The sequence below is a fragment of the Strix aluco genome, chromosome Z (assembly GCF_031877795.1).
Source record: "Strix aluco isolate bStrAlu1 chromosome Z, bStrAlu1.hap1, whole genome shotgun sequence".
Lineage (NCBI taxonomy): Eukaryota > Metazoa > Chordata > Aves > Strigiformes > Strigidae > Strix > Strix aluco.
In genome coordinates, this window is record NC_133971.1 from 85,520,919 (window position 1) to 85,548,715 (window position 27,797).

A 27,797-nucleotide genomic window follows, 5' to 3' on the forward strand; every position below is an offset into this window, starting at 1 on the left:
CATCCACAGAAGAAAAATCCATCGACTGTTGTTAAACACAAAAATACTGGCTCTGGAAGTTCCCGAGCTACAAGTTGAAGCAAATCAGGGGAGTATGCAAGGAAGATATCATCCCCACTCTTGGTCACTGTCAGACATGGGACACGATGAACCTGAGGTCAGGCCCTGCACAGGTGTTCTTACATTTTTTCATTTTCTCACTGGTGACAGGGAACATCATAACAACTTTGAGATCATTAGGTCACAAATACAGAGGCATGATTTTGTTACTAGTATTTGATGAAAGCATGCACTCGGCATGCAGATGAGTGGCACTCCAGGGGAAGGGGAGTCTCACAAAGCTCAGGATATCTTTCAGCAAGCACTAGAGGGCACCTATGCCTCACTGCAGTACCTGGCACAGACTTCTGCTACAGTCCACAGGAGCAGGGAGGCACCACAGCAGCATCACTGACAGGCCAAATCACAGACTGAGCTTTCCATCAACTCCAAGAGGTTCTCAAGCTTGTAGGAAGGCAGGAGAGGTTGCTCTCAAGTAGTTATGTTTTTATCCACCCAAACATTGGTCTGTCCTCAGTCAAAAAGAAAACCCACCTTATTTTTCTTCATCTGCACAGTAAGCTGAATGACTCACATAAGAAGCAGAAAAGAACAGATGAAGGATCCCAGAACAAAAACCTCCTGAAGTCACTGGCAGAACATTTTGCAAGTTATCTTGCTACTGAAAGAGACTTATCAAGAGTTTAAGCAACCGCCATGTTCCAGCTCAATGATGTTGGCATCAACATGTTGTCCCTCAAACCGGATCCATTACTTGGTGTGCAAAAGCCAAGCTTACACACAGAACTGAGATAGCAGTTTATTCCATATTTGTGCAAAGATGGGTGCTAGATGATAATTCCACAAAGCTAGCACGCCACACAGAAGAACTTCAAGGTATTTATACACTTCAAACTACACAAATGCACATTTACTGTAGTGCCCATTGGTTAGTTTCTTAACACTTTGTCCCTCATTGGTCAGTTATATTTAAATTAACCTCACTTGCTATGTAAATTAGCACACATGCTCCTTACAGGCATAGGGGTGCAAGTCTTTATGGTCTTGACTTGAGTAGATGGTCATGACCTCCCCCTGCCACCTTCACCTTTCCCGTAGTTACCACCAATTTTTGCTGACTTCATGCTTCTTGGGCAATCATCCAACCTTTGGTGCCTTCTGGGGCAGGGCGTTCTCCTCTTACTGATCTTTTAGCTTCTCTTCAAAGGTATAGTCATTAGCAAGGCCTGGATCGTTTATGCAAAGTTGGAGTAACTCACTCCCTTATCTCCTGGTTCCTTCTTCTGACTGCAACAATCTTAAATCAGTAACTGACCCTGTCATTGTTCTATTTACAAGTTCAGAATGAGCAGAGTAGAAAACTTCCTAGAGATATCAATGTGTTTTGGGTTTTTTTTTTTTTAAATGCCAAACTTCTGGTACAGGCATTAATATGTCAAATCTTATATTGCAAACAGTATGAACTATAAAGAAAAGTTTTAATCCTGTAACAGTCTCTCTCTCAAAAAAAAATGTTACTTTTAGTTTATAGCTGTTTAGCCAAGTATACACCAGAAAAAACAGGAAACCAAAGCCATAGCTAGCAGGTATTATAATACAAAATTCAAATAAAGTGAGCCATTAACAACTGGATTAAGACACAGCTAACAGCTCTAGCAGTCCTCAGTTCCAAGAAAGATTCAGTATCTTGCTTTGTCTTCTTCCCACAAACAGCCAGCTGCAAAAATGTCCTTTTTGACTTGATTTCACAAATGAAGAGAACCTACCACAGCTTGTCAAAAGTGGTTTCACTCTCTGAGGTAAAGCATGGTATTACCTCTCCTTTGAGTGTATGCGCATCAACAAAACAGTTCTTACTATTCAAACACTTCCAGCGTGTGGAAATACTAACAGCACAATTAAGACACAGTTCTGTAAACAGTTCGTGGAAGACTTGTAACGATGAACATTTAGTAGTTACCTTAATCACAGGGATCCAATACAAAGAATAAAAGCAAGTTATAAGACTTTCAGGGCTACATTCATCTTTCAATTTAGATACTTACCTCATCATCTCCCAGTGAATTTATTTGTTCTAATTTTCTGGTCCAGTATCTTGCCTCTTCTTCAGGGATATCTACACCAAAAAAAAAGTCACATCATCTCATTAACGAGGCAAATTTGCATTTATCACCAATAGCATTAAAACAGAGAGGGTATTTCAAGATCACACCACAAAAAAACCACACGTAGTATTTAAGTAATAGCAGTGTCTTATGTTAGCACTCAGATGGAAAATAAATATTGTAAATAGTAACACAGTTCAAGGGCTTACATTGCTTTCTTATTTAAAGCTGATTAACCAAATGCACACTGCAGGTAGGAAAGAGTAAGCCAGACTGGTTCAGATTTAATTCAAGTATTAGTTTTATGAACAGCCATTTCACAATTATATTAATACATTCGCTATATGCATGTTACACATAGCAAGATCAAGAGCCTCTTCAGGAGGCATTTATAACCTCTGTAGAACGTGGGCTTCTTTCGAATCCCACATCTCTCTTACATACCTGGTATAACACAAATTAAATACCAAAAAGAAATAGTCTCTTGTTTTCCTTTGCAGGCAATAAGCCAAAACTTTTGAGGTAATGAGCAGTGTTATAGGCAGTCATATTCACATGAAAGCACATTCCTATTTTTACACCACATTGCAACTTCGTTGTGAAATGAATCACAACAATCCTTCTACCTTCTAGAAGATTTATCAAGTTGATGACTGACAGCAAGTAGCAAGCATTATCACCTTTATTTTGGTAACTATTTTCTATTTCACACTTTGAAGCAATACAGTGTCCTAATGGTTTGAAAGGAACACAGACTTCTGCCACTCAAAATTTCTTCTCCTAAAGTGCACTCTCGAAGGTGTGGATGAACTGCTGTGGAAAGCTTAAGACAAGGCAAGTTAGGTACAAACTGTACTTAAGGAATAGAGCAAGAGGTGCACAGGGGAATAACCCACTGAAAGAAAAAGCATCAGTCAGGCTCTCAATCCAGGAGAATTAGGTAAATTAATTAGGGATGGGGAGGTATAAAATCATTGGAAAGACGGAAAAAAAGTTTGGGGTTTTGCTTTTTTTTTAACCACTCAACATCCCCCTGACTGCAATGACTTCTGAAATTTGGTTATTCATGGGCCAAAACTGGATCAACGCAAACTTCAGAGCTCACACAGGAAGGAAGTGGAGGGACTGCTCCAGCTAGACACCACCAACCCTGCAAGCTAACAAATGAGGATAATACCAGTTCTGCTAGCTTTCCCATCTCTTTTAACTCTTTACACTCTCAGGTGCCTCAATAGGACCCAAGAAGTTTACATCTAACAAGCTTGTTTTCCTGCAATGAACTGTACCCCGTGATCACCGCTGCAATGATATGCTAAGATATGCGTTGGCAAGAAGGGGAGAATTAGGCTTGGATGGTCTCCTGATGTAAAGGTATTTCTGAAAGTTACATCCACTCTTACTCCTGAGAGAAACAGGAACAATATTTATTGGCAGGTGAGCATTCCATTGGGACCTACAATGCTTTTAGAAAGGACCAAGTATTGCTTGCTTCTTATACTTAAAGGGGTATCTGTGCTACATGTGTCCTCTCAGCCACACAAACCATCACCTTATGAAGCCAGTGACCCCAAAACATCTGGAGATAATAGCAGCCAGTGTACTCGAACACAAGCCGCTTTCAACAAGAACAAGGAACGTGACAGATTTAGTGGAATTTGAAGTTTCAGAAGTAGGTATTTTCTTGGACTACGAATTAACATCTACACCTTTGTAACAGAAACACCACTGTATTTTATGCAACCAGTCACATCCAGAAAAGGGGGGATAAAACAGGCCCCCTTAAGAAAGTTTTACAGAACTGGAAACTTAGTAACTGGCTCCAGAAAATGAGCATTAAGTAGCAAAAAGACAACCTTTTTCTCCTTGCTTGAAGGGAGACAGAAGTAATTTATTTTAATCATAACACACATGGCTAGTTGCTCCTGATGTACACTGCTTTGTTGAGACATGCTATTAGAAAACAAGGCAAGAGAAACATGAGAGAGTCTTGACAATTAGAGGATTTGTAGAAAAAAAAAACATACGTGCTTTTGATCATCAGGGCTGTGGATCACAGCTGCACAGATTTATTAGATGAGCTGTGCACAAATTAGGGATGGCACACAAAGGAAATCTGAACAGAATTTATCTAGAAAGAAGACATCAATTAACTGAAGGGCTCTCAGCATATGACCTGATGAGATTTAGGATGACAAACGCCAACAATGACCTGAAGCAATCCAAACATTAAAGCAAAGCCTATGGAATTTTGTCTTTGAAAGCCGTCACTTCTCTAAAAGATGAAGAAAACCTCATGAACTGAGGAGTAAAGGTCAGAGTCAAAACAACTCAACTCTGGAGACTAAAATCAAGACCAAAGAGATCTAGGAAGGATGAAGCAATAAATTACCATCCACACTGCAGAAACTGCAGTTGTCTCAGGTAGGCTTCAATGCTTTCCCATAGACCAAGGTTTAGCAGCATGCCCAGGCATCAAGGAGAACCATGTGTCTCTTGGATTTGTTCCTATCTTGTATCCAAGGTGCCCATTTCATAAATGGATATATCAGATTTTAAGTGCAGCACTGCTGCCATTCTATTGAAACAGCTTCTTACACAAGTCAGAGATAAAAATCTGCTATTGTCTAGATATTGGCTGCTTTAAGGACATCTTCTTGATCTTAGAGAAACTCTTGTCGTCAACACTAATGGCAGTAGACTTAATGCACAGCAAACCTTAAACATGCAGCAATGGGCTATGAACTTCAGTCAAGTTACCTGCTCAGAAGAATACATGTCCAATGAGACAGAATTCTCAAGTTTTTGAGGAAGCAGTTTATAACTGGTTTTCAGTTTCACCATCCATTTGTGTCTCACCTCTGCTATATTAACTTTTGCTTACAAGATAAAAAAGCTGAACTACTCCAAACAGAGGCCATCTGATGCCAGCTCAGGACTCTGCTCACATGCCTGGTAAACAAGAGGAAGGCCCTGTGACAGTGAAACAAAGCTGCTGAACAAGAACAGAGAGGAGATGGGCAGATATGTTCACTAGCTTTTGGGGCTTTTTTATTCGATACCAACATAGAAAGGTTGCAAGCTTTGCTGTCCTTGCTCCTAATGCCATCTTCCCTGGGCTCCTGATGTCAGGGAGCAGTGGGATCCGGTTGCTCCCTAAGGGAAGGGAAGCAAGGGAGATCTCATGCCTGGCAGGGCAGACGACTTGCCAGCCAGTGCCTCACCCTGCAGCACCAGAGCAAGGTGAACAGGGCAAGCCCAGAGATCATGGCCAGCTTCAACCAGGAGCCCAGATTGGCAGGCAGGTCCACAGTGACAAGGCAGGTCTGAGGTCAAGCCAGGAAGTCAGTTCACATCTGGGCCTGGATCTACAAGGTCCATAAGCAGGCACAGACATGGCTATGGCTGAGGTGGGGGATCAGTAACTTCCACAGCATCACTGAAGAGCGAAGGTTCAGAGCTGAGCTGAAGTGGGACTCCTGGGCCTATGAGTAAGGGGACTGCCAGGTAAGGCTGCTCAGAGCAATTAAGACTTATCAGTGCACCCAGGGCCCTGACACCTGGATACACTGCACCACCACAGAAATGGGGACAAGAACTACAGACACTTACCAGACTGAGGAAGGAATTAGAGATTTGCTGCACCTGTACAGACTACGTCACTCAGCTAGACCCCCTCAGGTACCTAAACATGACAGTATTTCCACTTAGAGATCTCTAGTTTGACAATAACCAGGAGTTTCAACCCTAAAGCTTTTCTTCACCTCAGGCTTCATGGTCCTTGCTCTTCTCTTCTCCTTGTAAATCACCTTGTGCCACCTGAGTTTTCCCCAAGTAGCAAGTCCTGGGCTGGGGCATACCCCAGGTCAGCATGAGTGAGAAGTAGTGTTGGAAGTAAAAAGTGATATCCCCTCTCTCCCCACTTTCCTACAAGCCTTCACCTGGCTTCCTCTTTTCCCAGCCCCAATTTCTTCCCTTTCCAGAGGTACACGAATCTTCACAAGTTCTCACTGAAAAAACTTTGCAGAGCTGAGCATTTCTCTTTCTGTACAGTTCCCAAGACAATAAAACAACAAAGCACATTCACTCCACCTGATGGTTGGATGTAGATCAGCATGCTCCCAGCCTGGGAGTGATGAGAACACTAAAAGCATTTTCACTCTAATTATCTACTAGAAACAGTCTGGCATAGACCCAAACCACTATAGTTTGTGAGCCAAAAGCATTTTTGAGTACTCTATCCTGTGAGGGACTTGCACATAGCCACTGCACTTCTAAAAAAGGGGGACAGAGTAAAATTGCTTTTAAACAGTACAACTTTACACTTGAAAAGCAGCATCTTGGAAGGTCTGTGCCAGCACACATTGACTACATCAAGACAATAATAGCAAGACTGTCTTCTCCCTACCACCAAATGTTGTAAACCAACCAAGAAGAAAAGCTGTCTCCCTTCCTTGATATGTCTGTCTTGTTCCTCAGAAGAAACAGATATGATCAGCACAGAAATCTGCTCCAGCCTGTCTTCGGTAACAACCACTTCCTCCCATCAAGAAGGCAGTTTATTGCCATTTTTAAAAGACTACCAAGCATAAAAATGCTTTGCACCCTAGGGGTTAATATCAACTCTCACTAACCTTCACATTTTAAATGCTCATGCTTTTCTGCACTTTCATAGAAGAAGATTTTCAGTCATTCCGTTTCTGCGAGATTGAACATTTAAGAACATAGGGCTGGCAGAGAACATTAGAGGACAGTCTGGTCCCCAGCACGGCAGTCCATCACACACAGCTGCTCACCACAGAAGGGCCCACAGATCTGCTCTCTCTCCTACATACCACAAGCTAATGTCACACTAACAACACTACTAAACACAATGCAAGAGCTGCATCTGGAACACAAAATGGGACAGATGGAGGATATATCAAGGCCACCATAGATGTTCTTTGTCCCATTAGAAATCTGGCCATTAAACAAAGTTTAACTCCTGGATGACCTCATGAAAGGTTATTTTATATCACCAGGAGCAGAGACTACAACTCTCACCAGCCTCTGTTAGGAAATGCTTGCTTCTCAACTCCAAGCCTGGTAAACACTTAAAACCAACTTCATATGAAAAAAAAAAAAAAAAAAAATCTCTAAATTGCCTTCATCAGGTAACTGCCACTAGCAGCATCAGCATGTTCTGCATTTACTTCAGCTGTAGCTGTTGCCAGTCTCCAGAGTACCAGAAGAACATACCAGGGAAGAACCACCATGAACACATCAGGTGGAAGCAGAAGCAGCAAACTAATCCGGGATAAATATAGTGCAAACAACAAACCAGTTTCTAAACCTCTTGCATACACAATCATGTTTTGCACCATGGACTTCAGCTTTTCTGGTTTTCAAATTCATTTATTCTCTTTTACAATCCCTTGAAAACTTCTCAAGCTCCACCTAAATACAGTGAAACATTATAAATACACAGACTGAATAACCTGGGGTACTGCATCCGTGTGCTCCATCTAACCTAAATGAAATAGAGCAGCCAGAAGTGATAGAAAAAGCACAGAAGCAAAACCAAACAGAACACACTCTTTTTTTTAAAGCTGCTATCCCAGACAGCTGTATTTTACCAGGCTTGGAAAGCAGCACAAGCTGTACATGTGCACACATACTGCTCCGGTTCTCGTGCATCTACAATAGCCAGGAAATCTTCACCTGGGAAACAAAACATGATACACAATGTTCCTAAGTGTCACTCCAAACATGCTGTTATTAAAATGTTACCTCTACAGCAATGGAGCTGCTGACTTAGGAACTTCCACAGCAGATCAGTGATCCATTTAGTTCTCTGTGTAGGTTTAACACAGCAGTTTCCAGCTTATATGACAACACAGTCTTAACATGTGGGACACTAAGAGTCCATACTGCTGTCCTCCACTTAAAGGGAAACTGACCTGCAAATTCATTGGGAATGATGCAGAGGCAGTGCTGCGAGCTGAGCTACCCATGCATCTATCCAAGTCTCACTGTGCTGCAAGAGCAGGGCAGCAGAGCCTAATCCATCTTGCAGGGTCCTTCTCTATCCTAGAGGTGATGGCAGGAGATGTTCAAGTCATGGTGTAAAGGGAAGCACCACTGGAGAAGGTAATATGAGTAGATGCTATCTTCTAGAGGAATATCCCACACTCTTGGTGCCTACAGCTTTTCAATCTGCTTCTGACCTTGCTATGGCAGGATAGACTGAAAATGGAGAAGATCCAAGAAAAACTGCTGCACTCTTCAAGTAAAGAGCAGCAGAAGCCTTGAAAGAGCTAAGTGATGCACCCATTTTTTCCTGGACATTATGAAACACTGGACAAGCAGACAACTTTTCACACTCTAAAATAGAAACCCTTCAATATAGCACTGTGGAGTTCCTGTTATTTCAGTATGTGGCATAGTAAACAAAGGAATAAGTAACAGATATACTTTAAATGATCAATTGTGTTAAAAACAGAAAAGTCACGAAAAGCTTGTTATTTACGCAATGTTTTCAGTTCTCTGCATGAAATTCTACTTCTCAGAATTCTATGTTCTATAGAACATCATACATTTTAAAGCAGTAGTTAAAAAAACCCAAAACAAACAAACAAACGGTCCTGTGTTTTAAGTATAGCAGCAAGGAGAAAACACACTATTACCTGAAATATTTTTTATTTTTTAAATCCAGATGCTCTAGCACATAATGGTTTACAGGCGGTGTGTTTTTCTATACTTAAAAAAAAAAAAAAATTAAAAAAAAAAAAATCACATAATGACATAATGCAGTCCAAAACATGAATCACCGAAGAAAGCAAATTCTCTTTTGGATAGTCTCTGAATACATTGGGGGAGATCACAACTTCATTTTCTCTTAAAGCAGAGATGGTTTACAAGCAACTATGTCAGAATGAATTTAGAAGAGAAGGTAGCGGCTACAAGCCTTACCTTCAGCTACATGTGCTCTCCCTCCCAGAAGACCAAACACTTGCCCCAAAGAACCATTGTTTCACCTCACAAGAAAATCAAGTGAGTTGTTCTCCTTACGTAACAAGCAATTTTAGTAATAAACTTCCCACTGACAGGGTGACAGCAGCAGTGAATCACCAGGACATTTTCATGAGGAAGAGGGATGGCTCCATACCAACATTTAGACAGTTTAGTTGTCAAGACAGCTGAGATGCCAGATACCTCTTCCCCTTTACACACTGGACTGTAGTTAAAGAGCCGTACCTATTACATCTATAAAACACTGCACTCACCCGGAATTGCACCATCCAGTGGACTGTGCACTCAAAATAGCACACTCAGAGCACAAGATAAAATTTGTATTGATTGTAGTGCTGCAGGGCCAAAGCCTGCATCCTCCCTTGTGCCCGGAAGTGGGGTATGAGACTAATAGATGACCTAACTTTTTTCCACAACAGATGGCCAATCCTGACAGTTGCTGGCCAAATGCCAGTGAGTGCACAAATGCTCCACCAGTGCTTAGAGCATGATACAAATTGCTTGCACTGCCAGGGGCTTGGCAGGAGAAAACAAGAACAGGCAGAGGGGGAGAGATGAGCCTTGCAATGACAGACAACTTGACAATGACAGACACTCCAGTGTAGAAAAAAATTACCACAAGTCCCAAAAACACCATCTCTGTTCTTGGTCCCAAGAGTCAGCTAAGAGCTGGAAAGAGAACCTGTGTAAGCCTTGGATGCATTCTGCCTTACTTTTGGGGTTTCTTTATTTGGTTCGGGTTGCTTTTTGTTTGGGGTTTAAGTAAAATAAAATTTAAAAAAAAAAAAAAAACCACACACAATTTTACTTGAGATGGGTTTGCTCCAATTATCTACTTTTCCCCATTCCGTACTTTTCAACCACAAGTAATTGCCAGAAAAGCAGTTCTTATAACACCAAGTTATTTATACACTCTGCTAATGATAATGTTCAGGAGCACTGAGCATTAATGTTTCACTAACAGAACTGCACACTTCTAACAGGGTTTAAGTGCACCTACCACAGAACATCTCTAACAACATACTTGATCTCCTGTTGAGCCAAATTTGTCTAGAAAAAAGAACTGAATGTTCCCTGCTCAGGAACAAAATGTTTGCACAATCCTGAAATAGTATTAATAGTTTCTTAAAATGCTGCTAGTCTAAACATTCCAGCATTGAGACCTTCAAATCTTCCCTATTTATTCTGATCTTGTCAGAAAGAAGCCAAACAAGAAATGAACACCAGCAATTTGATCTGCACTGAAAACTCAAGTTGCTCCCAAACACTTTCAGCACTCTGGCTAAGTTATTGAAATGCACTCACCAAAAGGTAATTCAAATCTTGTGTCCAGCAGAATTTTATGAGGAGTTGGGTTTTTAGTTCCACAGATTTCATCATGTTTCATTACAACTTCTGCCTCCAGCGTAGACCACTCCCCAGGACCTTCCTGTGAAACACAAGCCACAAAAGTTTCAAGTCCAGCAGGTCCTTATGCAGCAAGTCTCGCACATTTGCTAACAAAAAAGACTCCAGAAAGAGCGTTACGGTATTATCAAGGCCTGGTACGCAATTTTAACATCAAATGACATCCATTCAGCACATGCTGGCAGCTTTTCCTCCAACTCTCAAAGACCTTTACCAAGTCAAGCAGCCAACACCTTCTAGCAGAACTGCTGCCTTCTCAGTGGAACTGCAAAGGTGAGTCCTCGAACGCAGGCACCAAGGAGTGCCTGGGCAGCCGGAGGAACTGAGCACCAACTAGACCTTACGACCACACTGCTGGGCATCTCCACTCTTTTCCTTTTATGGAAAAAATAAGCTCTCTCTCCCTGCTGAAATTCAGTAATCTTTCAAATAAATGTCCTGAAATTTGAGGTAAAAACCCAAACATGTCTTGGTTAGCTGGAAGAACCACCAAATTCAGTAGTTAGGGCAGTTACAGACATTGGCACATTCAATTTCCTACTTCTTTCAATTCATATTAACACCACTAGACACCCTCTAACACTTCAATCGAAAGCTTTAAGATGATGATATAGACATGCTCTGGGCCTACCTCAAAGGCTGGCTTGTCTATTTTCAGGGTACCCTCTGTCTTTATCAGGAACTCATAGAAATTTGAGCATCAGACTAAGCAATCAGTCCTTAAGACTTCAGATACTTGTCAATTATATGTGTTCCTTAACAGATTAAGCCCTGTTTATTGAGTTCACATGACTGAAATGTGAAAGACTTCTACTTAAGCTCAGTTTTGGTCCCATTATTGGCAGCCTCCTTCGAAAACAAAAACAACAATGTGATGCCACCAGCCCTCTCCCCTGACCCAGCCTTCCTAACTTCACAAGTGGAAGTTTGGCTGAGGAGCACAGTCCTGGGTTGCACCAGGCCAGATTTGTAACACGTTAACTAACAACATTGGAGCTGTCAGAAAAAAGCTTCTGTGTCAGCTTAACCTCATCAGATTGGTGAATGGCCTTCAGAGCAATCCATACGGTCCCAACCAGGGTGTCCCAGATTAGTCCTTTGTTCCATAATTCAACAATTAGGCCAAGGTCCAGTCGACTGATCTCACTGCAAGAAAAGAAAAGGCAGCACAGGTGAGAAAAAAGCAGAACACAATCTAATTCTGCTTTAGGTTCTGTATTACCACCATGATTATACCAGTGAACTCCTTCCACACAGCCGTGTCCAGCTACAGAGAGCTTCTGGAAGCGTGTGGCTGAGGCAGCTCAGAGTCACAGGGAACACTAGTTTCTAATGACTGATTTCTCACAGTTTAACACTAACTACACAAAGACTGCAAACTAAACCCCTGATCTATATCATGCATGGACTGCCAGTTGGGAACTTGCTATGTACACAGGAGGAGGAATTGTGTATCTTGGGCCAAAACCTAGAGGTGAGCTGTTCTTTGTCATCAGGCACCCCGTTTCTAAGAAAGTGGGTGTCTTCTTTCCCTTGGCAGCACAGCAACACAAGTGTACTGTGGCAGGTCCAAACAGAACAATAGTTATGTGTGAGTGGAGCTGCTACATGCCAAAAGTAACAGTCCCAAACCCTGCACAGATGCATCAGCAGCACTACCTATTGCTCAGGGCTGCGTTGCACCATTTCTGCTCCAGCACTAGCTTCTTCCTCTGCGTGACACTGCAAGGCTTTGAGCCATGAGAATCTCTGGCAACAAGCAGCAACACAGTCACTTGAACACTGAGTGCCAAGTTCTTGGAAATACTTGTCTGAAGGTTTTCTTGAACAGCTTACCTCTCAGTAAGGAAGGCTGTATCTCAAATTTGCTTCTTCCCAATGCTTCACAGCATTTATGCCTCTCTCTTCCATGCTGGTTTATAACATGACTTACTTAAGAACAGCATTAACACCCACACAGCCTGAATGCTGGTAAAAACAACAGAGAAGAATCCTGAGCTGTCTTTGGACAGTTGCTGATACGCAACTGTCTCATACTTATCATGAAGAAAGGCTATTGTTCCTATTCCTTTGTGCTCTGGACTTCCTTTAGTGCAACAGGTAATCCCAAAAAGTAGGCAACTTGGACACACAGTGCTGCTGCCTGCTGTACTTCTGTCCAAATGTATCCATATTAAGTTTACCAAGGGTATTTAAAAGCACATTAATCGCTAATTTCTATAGACTGCCATCATGGCCAAAGCAAAGAACTGCTGTAAATCCCTGCATCTATTTGAGCTTTGCCCCAGAGACTTCTTACAACTTTAGAAGACAATACTGTATCTGCAAGGTTCAAGACAAACCCTAAGCTACAGCAAAGCACATCAACACCTATTTTAAACACAAGTGCTTCTGTTCTTGTTTAAGACACAGGAATTGAGGTCAGGAGTGTCCCGTACTTCGGTGACTCAGTCTACACAGTTCAAACTCAAGCTATTACACAGGCTTATCACGAGTTTACTGTCAGCATCTTGAAATTGAGTCTCCAGCTCCCTCTGTTTGGATATGGCTACTCAATATGGCCCAACTAACAACTAGCCACCTGCACCATCACTGCTCTGCTCTCCCACTGCTTGCCTGTTGGAAGATGATATTTATCTGATTGTACGAACTTACAATAACAACAGAAACAAATGATTTTCTGCTGACTGGACTAGCCTGAGGCCAGAAAGGGAAGGGAAGGAAGAAATACTGTATTTTCAGGCACACTGTAAAACCACATTCTTTGCTTCAACATACATTGACAGAGAAAGACATTGATCATAAGACTCCTGACGGGCTTCTGTACAGAACTCCACAGGACAGGTCACCAGATAAGAATAAAAAAATAAAAAGATTTTCAGCACAGTGGCTTTGATTGCCTTTGTGTCTCCCTTTCTCCACCTTCTGGTTAGATGAAGAATAGCTTCAAAGAACAAAAGAGCTGAGACTGGAATTTGGTGTCCCTCCCTTTCCACACGCATTTAATAGAATTTAAATGAAAGACATTTCTAACAACTTCAACACCGATTTAATCATCATGTTCGAAACATCAGTTCACATTTTCATTAAAGAGGTCATTGCTGCAAATATGTAGTCCTTTTAAAGCTGCTTCAAAATTAGAAAATGTCCCCAAAGATACATTAAAGTGCTTTACTGGTCTGCTAAATAAGCAAATCTCAAACAACTCCAGAGCCCCAAATTCTAAGCTGTTACATCCCACAAGGAGTTTGGAAGTAAAAACAACAAACACAGATAGAAAGCATTTTCTTAGTTTCTGTTCTTCTACTATGCCTCATAAAAAAGGTAAACACAAACACAGACAGTAAAAGCATTTTTCCCCCAGGGAAAAACCACTGTGTTCAAAAGCCTGTTCCAATTCCAGAAAGAAAAAGAGCAAACCAATGAATAGTAGTATTGGAATATCAGTAGTATTTCTCCTGGGACAACTTAATGTACACAGGATCATGCAAAACACTTCCCGCCATGCGTAATATTTTTGTTATAAAGAAACATCGGAACAAATGTGCTGTTGCCTGGCTAAAGCAGGGACAATAATGGTGAGGTAGTTCAGCTAATATTCTACTTTTATATCCCCTAGCAACTAATTATGGAGCAGCACAGCGACCTTACAGCATGCTAACTAAGCTCACAGCTGATATCGGAGAGCAGTTCCAGGATCTGTTTGAGGGGAAGGAGAGCAGCAACCGTGACAGTCATCATCCAACACAAACAAGTGCTATTCTTAAATCACAGATGAGCAGCCTTCTCTGTAGCTAGCCATGTTTAAAGGTAGTTCCTGTCTAGCACAAATCACAGGAAAAATGAGTTAGCAGTTTGGGCATGTGCATGTGATTTAGCAATTCCCTGCCCCAACCTTACCCTGGTCCTGCACAGTTTACGTCACTGATAGTCACAGCCTCTGTCTGACCAGGAAACTACAGAGCCGAGAAGATGGTGGTGTTCAGGAGCACACGTGTTTCACCAGATGCCAAAGGAGAGGCTCCAGGCTCTCTGTGCAGAAGCACACACCTCATGGGCTGCTCCAAACGCAGAGTGCCACCAAACAAGGGAGATGAGAGCACACCTATTATGGCAACACTGTACTAACCCAGGTGAACTCCTCAACCAGAGGCAAAAGCTTCCCACCTTCAGCACAGAACCAACTGCTTGCGGGATTGGGAACCATACTCACAGAATCCCATGTGGGTCTCTTGCTATGCATACTATGTAAGTACCTCAGACCCACCCAAAACCAGCAGCACTAGCTTTAACTCTAGAAGATGAAAATATCAGTTCCCCTGCAACAGCAGTGTTCATGCCAAGTTCAGAGAAAAGCATGTGGAGTCCAGGATTTAGTAAATTTAGTTCACTTTGTCTTAGAAAGCTGTAAAATGGAAGCAGATGCAATATATCAATGAGTTATTCATCCACCATCAAAAAACCCACGCCGTTCTAAAAGACACTGGGAAATCCCTGGTTAGTGTCAGGACTATGAGGACAGAGCAAACCAGAAGTGCCAACAGCACCAGAAATGCCGGGAGAGCTGGAACTGTTTCTGCTGCTCATGGCAGGGATTGGCAGCCCCTCAAGGTGCAGCAGGGAAGCTGGAAAACATATTAATGGGTACCAGGCCAATGGCAGAAAACATTAACACACAAGAGCAGCTCCCACACCGAGGTAACCAGGACCACCACCTCAAGGCCCTGAGTGCACTAACAACAGCCCTTAATTGCCCTGACCAACCTCACCAGAGGCCTCCACCCACACCCTCTTCCTATGGCCCAGTAGCTCCATTTAAGTTTAGCTATGGGCCTTCAGTCTTTGCCTAAGCTATGTTGTAGTTGTCTTGTCTCCAGCTTAGCTGCAGCTGTGCCCACGTCTGGCCATGGACCACGTCAATCCAGACCCAACCCACAGACTGACTTCCCAGCTCAGCCTCAGACTTCCTTTTTCTCTGTGGACCTGACTGGCAATTGCTGGACTATGTCTGACCTGATTATCGTTACCAGACACAACCCTGAACTGGACTTGCTAACTTGCACTCTCAGCTTGACCTTTGACCTGCCTCATTACTACAACCTTGTCTGATGACCTGACCTCTCAGCAGACACTGGACTGATCCTTAGGTCTGCCCTGCCTGAGCTGTTCACGTACTGAGGGACTGGGCCCTGGCTGGTGAGGACCCTGCCCTACCAGCCATCCTGTCACACTCTGCTTCTGGCTCCCTGTCCCTGCAGGAGCTGCCAGCCCTCACTGCACGCTGACACACAGGTCTAAAAACAGGAATCCAGGTAACCTGGTACTATTAAAGGACACAGGCTCCTTCAGCCTGTCCGTGGCACCGGCAGAGACACACATCTTCAACACAGGTCAGTGTGTACAACAGAAAAGCAAATGACTTCGGTTTTCACCAGGCTTGTGCATTTTTCCTACTTAAGTACTGTAATTTCTACAGCACAATAGCAGTTCCATACAAATAGCAGTGCTGTGGAAGGACTCAACCACAAGCACCTCATTGCTGCACAACACCATACTTACAACATGAAGTCCTGTTCCCAGCAGGGTTGGTCACCTCGCACAGCTACCGTTGTGCTCTTCACATTTTGCACTTTCAGGGTCACATACGTATTGAATTTATCTGGGGAATGAGAGGCAAAAAGTCATCTCCTTCAGTTTACCCTTTCATCACGTAAGCACAACATTTCAAGGTTTTCAGTCCATATATTGCATCCCAGGCCAAAACAAAAAGCCAATATGGGAAGACGTCACTGAGTTAAGGAGCCAAATGTTCAAGATGTTTTTCACCTGCCATCAAACTTTCAATCACAGTTTTTTAGAAATTCATGCACAAACAAACAAAAACAGGCAACTAATCACTTGCAGTAAGTCAGGGGCAAAGAATGAGTGTAAAATCCTGAAGAACACAGACACTTTGTGTGTAAGATGCTGTTACTGAAATGCAGACAAAGAAGACAGAGCAAAAAACAAACCTGCAAAACATACAAACAAGAAGCTGCTGGGCTGATCATATCATCTCTTCCCTTCGGACCCAACTACTCTCTGAGTTCCAATCTGGTTTTCCACCCATGAATCCACAAAGAACTTTACAGACAAGTCAGGGGCAGAAGGAAAATACAGTGATTTATGCTAAATGTGCTAAAACTGATCTGTATTGCTTAAACCAGCTGACCTAGAAGAAGCACCTTACACTCACATTTTGAGACAGGCTTTAGATATTTAAAATAAAAGGCAAAACCTGAAGAAAAAGCCTGGAACAACTTTCTCCCTAGCTGCTGCTATCTCTGTGCTAATATAACCAAAAGCAGCCAAGCACAGACACATGCAAAGTTTGAATATCAGCATCTGAGAACAAACAAACTCCCTTTTAAGGAGAGTTACCACCTCAGACCTATCTATCAGTTTCATCAAGCCTGGAACAAGACGTATGCTAAGTAGCTAGAAAGCAGTATACATATTCTAATACTTCAATGTTCTGCTGCATCTATTCCCAGCATAAGTTAGATCACAGTTCATTTTAATACTGTCAAAGTTCTCATGCACCACTGCTGTGGGCTGCTATAGCATGTCCCAGCATCTAGATTTAAATATCCTAACAGAAAGGGAGGAAAGGGAAACTACATGATCTGGTAGCTCAGGAAGAAGTGGGAATCACTGAAAGGCAGATTCGCTCACATGTAGCTACATCACTTGCATCCTCCTGGGACACTGGGCTTGTCCATGAAACCACACACTTCAGTTGAGGTAAACCTAGACTACAGGACAAATATTTTGCAGCTGTGAGCAGGCTTCTTGATTAGAGAAAGGGTAAGGTACACACTATCTCCCTTTCGGTCTGGGTATTCAGCTTTCCTTGTCTGGAAATTCAAGGTTGGTGCACACACAGATCTTGACCTGACATGGAGCATGGACAAGGAGACCTGGGAAGCTTTCCACTATAACCTGAGGACGGCTACATCAAGAGAATAAAGCTGAACAAATAAATCATGAATACAGCTGTGCAACTGCTTCAGCTCTAAACACCTGAATAGGTGTTATTCCAGAAGCAATCTGCCTATTCTTTTGTAAACTGTACATCACATTTCATTCAATAAACATATTTATAGTGTAGCTTGCTAAGGGATTCCTTGCTAGCTACTGAACCACAGTGAAATAGTTGCCTAGACTGTAAATTCTGGGTGTCACCAGCTGTTTGTTTTTATTTCATTATGCAGACACAAAACCTGATGGATGGGATTTCAATCCCAAACACAGCCATTATGGACTGCCACATAAGAGAATAATCGCTTCTGTGGTACCATCCAGCAATCCCAATCAGGATCAAGGAGACACTGAATCCAGACAGGCTCACACCAGTTCTGCTTGGTGGATATTTTCAGATCCTGTTTTTAACAGGGACAGAGGAAGGATGAGAGGAAAGGGCAGGGTGGGGTGGGAACTGGTGACCGTAAAGGAACATCTTTCCTCATCTATCCCCTGTTAAGGTCAGGTGAGCACATAGAGGTTTCCTAGCACTGTGACACCGGGTCACAACCTCAAGCTTTCTTCTAACTCAGGCTACTTGGATTCTCAGGGTAGCTTTTGTCACGCCTAAGGAGAACATGGAGGAGCTGAAGAGATAAATTAAAACTGGAAGGAGCAGCATGAGACGGAGTGAGAACGCAGGTGTCACCATTGCTGCAAACAAGCAGTAGAGCATGGCTTACCTGGTGGTCCTTGGAGTTTAGCTTTTTTTACTGTAAAGAGAAAAAGGAAAAGAAAAAAAAAAATAAGAGGCTGTTAGTGATTTTGTCCTGCTACAGTTTGGTTTGAGCCAGAGTGTACAGGGCATCACACTTATTAGACAACATCCCCAGTAGAGACCTGGGAGCTGGAAATCTGCACTCATTTTAACAATTTAACAGATCTGGAGACAAAACCTCTTCCGTACCCCATGTCACCCCTCTAAATCAATGCATTTAAAAAATAATCACAGGATTAATGTTTGGAAAGCAATGTGGTATGGCTAATGCAAAGCAATTTCAAAACCAGTCCTTTGCAACCAGAAGTCACTGCTGCATGCTAAGGCATGATGTCATTTCATACTACCACACTTGCAAAGTTACACTCCAGAAGAAATAAACATTTCTTTATAAATAAAGAATCTCTCCTAACAGTGCAGAGAAGACTTTTAACCACAACTTGAAAATAATCAAGCCTGAATAGCTCTATAGTATGATATCTGTAAATCAAATTAATGCCCTATGCCAAACAAGCTGCAGTCTAAACTCAAATGTCATTTCTCCAAGCTCTGTTAATTTAATTCCAGGACAGTATTTATCAAAAACAATGGCTAAAACATAAAACAGCACTGGCTGTTATCTCACCAGATGAAGAAGATCCATGTCTACACCTAGGGGAGATTTTGTTTACATTTCTCTTTTGCAAGCTCATATTCCTCACTGGTATTGCAAAGTGTAAGTACTAGAAGACATCTCTAAGCTCCAGCTAGTTTTCCCAGTGGAAAACCAACACTAAGAAGAAAACATATTTAACAAGTTAGGAAGCAAGACACACCAGAGAGCAGAAAGATTTAAAAACTGGTGTAGTGAAGTTTCCTCCAGAAAACAGAGCACCCACCACTCACCAATGGCTCACAGAGTCTAACTTCCAAGATAAATGTGCTAGAAAGAAACATTAAAAACTAAACTAAAATAAAATGATGGCCCTTACACAGTTACATGTTCAGAGCTGGAATGGAGTATGATGCTGGAGAACTCCCTTGCTGTTTGAGAAATTCTCCTTTGCAAGCATTTACAGTTCAGGTAGATGTTTGCATGAAAGAAATACAGTATGAGCCAGAGGCATCTCAAACAGAAGTTAAAACATCTATAGCTTTTACTTAAACTGCCAAGGCCCACGAGCCTTTAGGTCTGAAATAATAAACAGGTTCATTTTCTCCCAGGTTCAGGGCCTGAAGCATTGCTGATGACAAACCTAATGGTGCAAGCAAAACATACAATGGTGGGGGCCAGTGTTCCTGCTGACTGAAGACGCAGATTCCTCTTTAATCTCCAAATCAGTCAGTCTGTTTAACCACTGAGAAACAGGCAGGTCAACCTACCCACTTTCTGGGTGCCTTTGGATACCACACAAAAGCAGGCATTTCATGAAATACTGCCCTGGAGTGGGCAGGCAGCAGTTTTATCTCTGATCCTCCCCTCTCCCCTCCTTTGCAAGACCGAGGAGACAAAGTAATAAGTGCAACTGCTTGAGGGAAGGAAAAAGGAGGAAGAGGGCAGGGGATACACAGTAAGCTTCAGCTGGTCTCTCTCCCTGTTGGTAACAAGCTCCACTGCTGTTAGCAGGGAAGTGGAGGCAACCCCAGTGTGGAAATTTGGTATTATTTGTCCAAAAACCAGAGTGAGCCACTGGCTCCTAAACAGAGACAAGACACTGTCTCTGCAGCAAGAGATATGCAAACTAAGAGACAGATGCTGTCTGTACACTGTGGTCTCAACCTCTACATATTAAGAGGTTCATTTGATGAAAGGCAGCAAACCCTGCACTGCCTTGGCATGCTGAAAAGGATGCCTGTGTGGGGCTTCAGCTACAGCTGTCTCAGGGCTCGCAGCAGCAGGGACATACAACAGCAAGGCTAAACAAAGGTCATAAGCCTGCTACAGACACACATGACAAAAATGGAGTCTTGTACCTTTAGTAACTACCAGGAACGAACCCCTTACCTCTAGACAAACTGCATGTAATAAATTACACCTGTAGCTACAGCAGGGCTTATAAACAAGAGCTGGATCACAAACCTGGGAATCTCATCTCACCAGTAACTCTTGCTCTATCTGCAAGTTTACACACTATGTCCAAAAAGTTCCAATGAAAAGTGACTTGAACATGTTTTTATTTTGTTAGCCCACTAGAAAGCACTTCCTAGGGGCATGTAAAAAATCATTGCAAAGGTGCAGCTCCCGCAGCATCTCAGGATTAGGACTGGCCATGAGACCACTGGGTTACCCATACAACAGGGTGAGGAGGAAGGAGCTGAAAGGAGCTGTTAGACCCTGACAAGGCCCAGCCTATTTGTCAGGGTCAGATCCAATGCGCAGAACAGTGTGCGCCTAGCCACTGCTGAAGGACCACCACTTTGGAAAGGCACAATAAAGTTAGCTTCACTAGGGAAACTTTTATACCCACACCTGCTCATTCTGTCTGGTTAGAGCTCCTCTGTGCCAAGTGCTCAAGAAAGGACACAAAGGAGTAACAAAGTCGTGAAGAAGTCTGACACATTAACAGTTAATTACTCACAGTGTTGCAACAAAGGCTGAAAATTCGTTGCTACTCCAGGGGCAGGATGACAGCAGGCTGATATCAAGCCATGTGAAACAGTACATTTTGTTTTATAAAATCTGTATCACAAAAGGAACCCATTCTCTAGAGCACTCAGCAACATAAAGTTTTACAGATACAGTTGCTTCTGCATTGCCACAAAGTAAAAACCTGAAGACAAAGTAAACCAAAGGTCTAGGTCAGAGATTTTCTGACTCACTCCTGTTTATCCCACAGGCACTTCTGGGCTCTGAGGAAGTCACGTTTTTCAACTATCTGGAAATGTTAAATTCCATTCCGTTTCAAATGGCTTCTCTCAGGAAACTGGTCAGCACAGAAAGTCCAGCCATTCAGAGGCAAGCATTGGACTATGGTGAACCGCAATCCTCCTATGCCACTGCAACACTGTATGGGAAGGACACCGGGGAGGGAATGAAAACAATAGAAAATTAGAAAGGAAAGCAAGACCCAGTGCTTTGCGCTGCCATGTGAGAGCACTGCATGGTACAGATGCAGAGATGCACCTGCTCTCACTGTGCAGGCAAAGATTCATTTAATCACTAAATAGGACGTATGCGTATCAGAGACACAGCTACTGCACCACAGTTCAAGGAGCTATTAGGAAGCAGATGGGTTGAACTAAAACAACCAGATGCAAATTAGACAAATACAAAAGCAAAGAAAATTGATGCAAACATTCAATTCATCCAGAGATTTTTTTTTCTCTAAGAATCTCTCACCATTTTGGTGTTACTCTAAATAAAGAAACAAGAAAAAAATGATGTTGAACTCTTGCCTGCAAGTTAAAAAAAAAAAAAAAAAAAAGCCAGAACAGGATTCCAGATGCTCTACAGCTGTCAGTTACAAAAGTCTGGAGAGTCAGACAGACTTCTAAAGACTAGGAAAGGAAAATACAAGACAGAGATTGCAAAAAAGGTCCAGAATCATTGTGGGAGGGTGGGAAAACAACAGCAGAATGTATATCAGAGTATTCTTAAACTCAGTTCTACATAGAAATTCTTGCTATCCACTCAGTTTTCATTCAGTCTGAAGGATAAATTTTTTTCTGGACTAGGTGCCCCATACACCAGCCAGAGAATTAACACAGAGCATGCCAAATTACTGCAAGGTTCAGACAACACATTGCTCAAATGTCCTAAGCATGAAAACGCTCGTATTCAGTTAAAGGGAACCTAGGTGTTGTGAACATCTACGGATTCAAAATCACCTGTAATATTTGCTTGCAGATCAGAAGGATGCAGACACAGGGAGTGCCTGAGCAGATGGCCAAAAGATTACACCTTAACTAAATCCAGCACATGACTTATGAGCTGGTCACTCACCACAATACAATAAAATCTACAGCCTTACACAGAGGCCAACAAAGTGCCATGCAGGGGCTGTGGGAGAAATTAGAAGAATGGATGCAGTTTAATTAACGCTTTTAAAAAGAAATGCAACACTGAAAGTTGAGCATTCAAAAATGTATTTTCATGATCAGCAATTTGACAAATAACTTCCTCTTCCCTGTGAAACACAAATGCAGTGTTAAAGTGTTTTCCAGAGCACTCTAACTGCTATAGTAACTGTCTCCAGCTGAACAGCAGAATTGATATGTATTTCCATTTCACTCTGTGCTTTTCTCATCTTTTCCAGGTGGTCAGACTTCAGTGCACAGTGATATGCAGCGCTAGGTGCAAAAGTAGCTTAAGCAACAGAAACGAGACCACAGCAAAACATGCGTACTACCCAAGACTAAGTCAACACACCAAATTCACAGCCTGTGCGCCATGCAGCATGGACGAAGAAGGGAGGGAATCCTTCTGGGAGGGAAGCGCTGGCTAAGCAGTGCTCTAGCCCTTCGGGTCTGTTACACTTGCTATAACTGAGCCTTTGGTAATAATCTTGTTGTCTGAACCCTGCACCAACAGGTATAGCACATGTCCTCGTTGCAGAGTCAGAAACTCAACACCTCCCACTCACTCCTTGAAAGCGATTTATAAAAATCCATGAGAGGCTGGCAAGTGGTGCAAGACTGGCTTATCTAACAAGGACTGTTCTCTCCCTGGCGATCTCACCCTGACACAAAGGGACCTTTTCCTCCCCTGGAAATCAAAACATTTTATATGCACAGCTCCTGTACATCCTCACCTCCCACCTGAGGATGAGGAACCCAGTGACCTCATCCCTGATTTTAACTCAGTCACTGTTTTGTTTCACATGATCCTTATAAAAGCCCAGCAGCATCAGAGGTATGCTATTAAATGCAATTGCACGTGCCTAAGCTGAACTGTGCCATGAAACTCTTCTCATCCCTTCATAACTCTAAGAAAGAAAGAGCTGGATAAAGCAGCAGATTAATGGTTTTCCAAGCCTGTTACAAAGATTTGACATGTCACAGCCACCTTAGTATTCCCAGCCTGAGATGGGATGAAAAAGAAAGGCTCCACAGCATCCTCATATATTCAGAGCTAAATTATGTTCAGAAGGAAGAGGTTTTCCTGAACTAGCTCAGAGGAGGAGGCCCCAGGGACTTGCCAGCACTCAGCAGCACCTCAACAGCCTCTGCTGTAACTGCAGAGAGCCCAAGGCAGGGTCCGTGTGGGCTCCATCTCCTCACAGCAGAGCCCTGCTGAGCTGGCGTGGTTATTGCAGCTGAGAGATTCCTTCAGCCTCAGGGGCCATTGAGATACAAGTCACATTTATTACTTCATACTTTGTTTTTCTGCCAGGGAAAACAAACTGCTGGTTTACATATAAACACTGTTCCACTCAAGCAGGGAAGAGAGCACTTTATGCCCCAGTGTATTCCCTTCGAGAATAACATGACAGAAAGTGGGTACTTTTGTGTACCAACAGATATAAAAGCTGAGACCGCATTCACAGTAAACGGAGGATAATGTTGTTGTTGCTTGATGTGAATGGAGGGCTGCACTGACCAGAGAACTGCTCTGTTGCCAGAAGGAAGACGAGCCACTGCAAAACATCACTTTGCTTGGTAACTGGCAGAGAGCCGGAACATAGCACAGATTTCCATCAGTACCCAAGGAACTAAGGTTGCATCTAAGGGCAGAAATTTTCTGACTTAGTACCCAAAATAGTCCTTCAAAAATCCATCACCTGTTTGACTGAGACAACTGAGGAATCCAGATAGCCTCAACAGCAAGCCATCAGTACCACTAAACTTATCTCAACTCAACTAAGAGATCAATCTGCTTTAATAAGTAGTCCAGAATAAATGGAATGGACACAATAAGAGTTCATTAATTTTTAATAGTTCATCAAAATGAAAAAAACAACCCACTTATACATTGCAGTTCCTGTTCATGTAGCAAAGAGCTCTCTTCAATTCGACCACTCTAAACACCCACAGGACAACTTGACTCACCTTTCTCAAGGCCTTGCGAATGACAACAAGGGGAAGGTATGCTCCCTTCAGCAACCAACCACATTTAAAAAGTAACTGCTATCATTCTTGGATTCTTCTCAAGAAGGAGGGTTGGGAGCAGAAAGAGGTTCTATTCTGTTGCCTGTGGTAGCAAATTGATCTACCCAAGGGATTTCCATTCTGCCAGATGTCTTGAGAATGAATTATAATCCCTCCTAATTCACATGAATTAGCATCTTCCTGCTCAGATGATCTGCAAATTCATTATCCTGTCCAGAGACACACAAAGCTACTAAGTTTATTTGATTTACAACACAATTTCCAGTGAACAGGTTTCTACCAGTCATTCCACCCTTTTTGCCCACCAGAGAGTGACTGACAGCAGCTGGGACAAGTGCGACTGCTTGGAATGATTTTCCAAATTCCTGTGCCAAGAGCAGACACACTCAATACTAACCCCATTTAACTTCAGCACCACTTCATATAGGAAATCCAGGAAAACACAACATAAAGTACACATCCCAGTAACCTTCCACATTGCTAAACCACACTAGATGCTCCCCTGTTCATCTGTAAATTCTCTGGTCAGTTAAGATCCAGGGCTTGCACACACACAAGTGTCACAACCGCAGGTAGACAGCACCCGCCTAGTTTCCCTCCACAGCCCAGACACCCCATACCTTGCATCTGACAGACGTTTCCAGTCCTGATGGAACACTGCAGCTGCTGCCTGGTTCTACTTACTAAGCTTCACCCCAACATTTGTTTCTTGCCAGAATTTTCAGAGCCCCAGGCTCAGTGTCCCACCACCTGTATGGGCTGAACTTCGGTGAGCAAAGTACTGAAATCTACACAGAAAAAGCCTGAGAAAGGTCTAAAAAGAAAGGCTCCACTGCATTCTCATATATTCAGAGCTATATCATGTTCAGAAGGAAAAGGTTTTCCTGAACTAGCTCAGAGGAAGGATAATTGCACAGGAGGCCCCAGGGACCCACCAGTACTCAACAGCACCTCAACAGCCTTGTCTAAAGCTCTATGTCTTGTCTAAATCTCCATTACCGCCACAGCCCACAACAGTGGCAGGATATCTGGAGTATTCCCTACTGTTTCATTCACATGAACCTGGGAGAGCCAGCAGGACAACACGCTGGCCAACCTACACAAAACTGAGCAAATCCACAGTTAATACACTCTGCCGAACCAGTTATCAAATGCAAGATATATCTGACTATTTTGTTCAATCATCCAGTCTGACCACCTTAGTGAACTAAGCATTTCAGACCTCCTGCAGATACTGCCACTTTTCATCTCAGCTTTTGCATAAAACTCGGTAAGTGTACACAGCACAGCTTGCAACAGGCCTTCATAGTGTTCTGCTTCTTCCATCCTTACCAAAGTTACTAGATAACTTAAACAGAACAACTTAAAAAAACTTGGTAGGAAACCCTTTCTGGCTTTTGCAAACACTCCAATCAAAACCACATTCTCACAGTATACCTGAGCAGAGGCCCAACTTTGCAGACTCTTTGGCAAGGATTGTTTAATTGCTTTTTTAAATACAACTCAGTCCTCATCAGCAAAAGAAGCCTTCTCTTAAAAGACTCTACTTCTCTAAAAGGTACTCCATGCAACAGAAGGGGTGACAATTCAATTTACTTTCTATGATGGTTTAATGTGGTAGGCAGTTAATATAAGTAGGCTTGTAAACACTTCCAATGACAAAATAGATTCAGATAGTTAGAGAGACACCTGGGTCTTGTTTACAGGTTAATCTGTTACCAGATTTGATGTGAGACACCGACTTAACATCACACAGTTTTTTAGCCTCCTGGACTGAAGAGTTTCATATGCATTCTTGTTTGTTTCTTAGCTCAAGAACACACCTATGTGAAATATTCCCTGAACTATTTCAGCAACAGAAATTCATAGGTGAAGAAAATGCTACAGCAATTTAAAAATTTCTAAATAATGCTCCAGAAGATATGCCATGGGAATTGCAGTTGTGAGCACAGTTTTGGACAGAAACATTGAACCTGTATCTCAAAGAAACACAAACTGAAAACAAAACATCTTACCAGGAGAATATAGGTCAGGAAAAATGGAACTGATACTATGTATGCAACTTGCAGAAAGCAGCAGTGACAGGGCACAAAATGCAAGAGGAAAACTAAAGAGCTCTGCAACTGGTTCCTTCCTTGAAGTTAGAGCAGACATCGGATTGCTTTTCCAAGATCCTTACACCCACACTTCTCTGAAAAACAGTATCAGGCAGCAAGGTCATGCTGTTATTTGTTGGTTTGAAAACAAAATTGGAAATAGAGTAACTAGGACAGGATAGTTTCACAAAGAGAAAGGGAGGGAGGAGACTCAGAAAACAGCAGGTCACAAAACCCAGAACTCCCCTCACCTCTGAGCTTGTAAGTGGATACCGTGATTTTATTAAAAAGCCAGCACAGAATAGGATCTACACTGGCAAGATACAATCAATATACCATGACCTCTAGGTACTGCAAAGGGATTCCAGCACTTTAGAACATGCAGATCATTTTATCCAAAAAGCCTCAGGAGATCTTACCAATAAAGTGCTTATAACATTGACAAGTTATTTTGTAAACCACAGCTCAAATCATTACTACGTTAAGCATTCGCATTTAGTGAAACTTCTGCTTTGCAGTAAGGAAACTGCAAGAGGTTTACTTACAGCTGATCCCAGAAAAAGCTTCCTGAAAGGCAGTAGGAAGCATTCAATTTATTTCAGATAAGCAGCAGCTGAAATAAGCTTGACAATATTGTTGTCTGGGGAAAAAAAAAAAAAAAAAAAGCAAGCATATTCATGAACGATACAGCCAAAAAAGCTGGAAACAGATGCTGGGAAGCAGTATCGAAAGTAGGAACATGCAAGACTTGAACTTTACAACCTCCTGGAACAGATTAGCACTACCAGTGAATCCAGAGTGCCAACAGACCATAAAATATTTTCTAGTTTTTACATGAAATATACTTGGAAACAGAAGAAGTGCAGAAACTTATACTTCCAGGCAGCTTGTGTGGCTAAACACTGCACAGGAGAGAAAAGGAGGCAGCAGTTTGAGGAGTGGAACATGTCATGCTGGAATTCCCAACACCGGGACACTCTTCCAGGAATTCCCATCACTGCAGACGCTCCTCCAGGCTATGGGTCTATCTACCCCCATTTCTCCTGCCTGCATGGTCCCACAGTTCAGTTGGCAGGCAGCCAGTCTCAGGAGACTTCCCCAGCCGACACAAAGCAGATCAACTCATTGAGCTCAAGTCACCTTTCAGGTAACTAAAAAAAGTTGAGAATCATAAGCCATCTTCTGCCCACTTTGGGGCTTGCTGAAATGAAAGCCTCCCAGTGCCGAGACTCAAATATTCCTTCTAGCAATGCATCTTGTTATCATCCTTAAAGACTGCACAGAAAGTATTAGCTCCAACTCTCAAGAGCCCCA

The 27,797-nt window shown here is 42.5% G+C and overlaps 1 protein-coding gene across 2 annotated transcripts in view; it reads right to left on the minus strand.

The window, feature by feature from the left end:
- UNC13B (unc-13 homolog B) overlaps positions 1-27,797 on the minus strand; it is a 219,561-nt gene that overhangs the window by 172,585 nt on the left and 19,179 nt on the right. For both annotated transcript variants that reach the window (XM_074812733.1, XM_074812732.1), the window contains exons 2-6: positions 18,326-18,355; positions 16,140-16,239; positions 11,609-11,726; positions 10,479-10,602; positions 2,106-2,176 (exon numbers count right to left, since the gene is read on the minus strand). In XM_074812733.1, the coding sequence (XP_074668834.1) occupies positions 2,106-2,176; positions 10,479-10,602; positions 11,609-11,726; positions 16,140-16,239; positions 18,326-18,355 (443 nt within the window). The remainder of the gene's footprint in view (positions 1-2,105; positions 2,177-10,478; positions 10,603-11,608; positions 11,727-16,139; positions 16,240-18,325; positions 18,356-27,797) is intronic.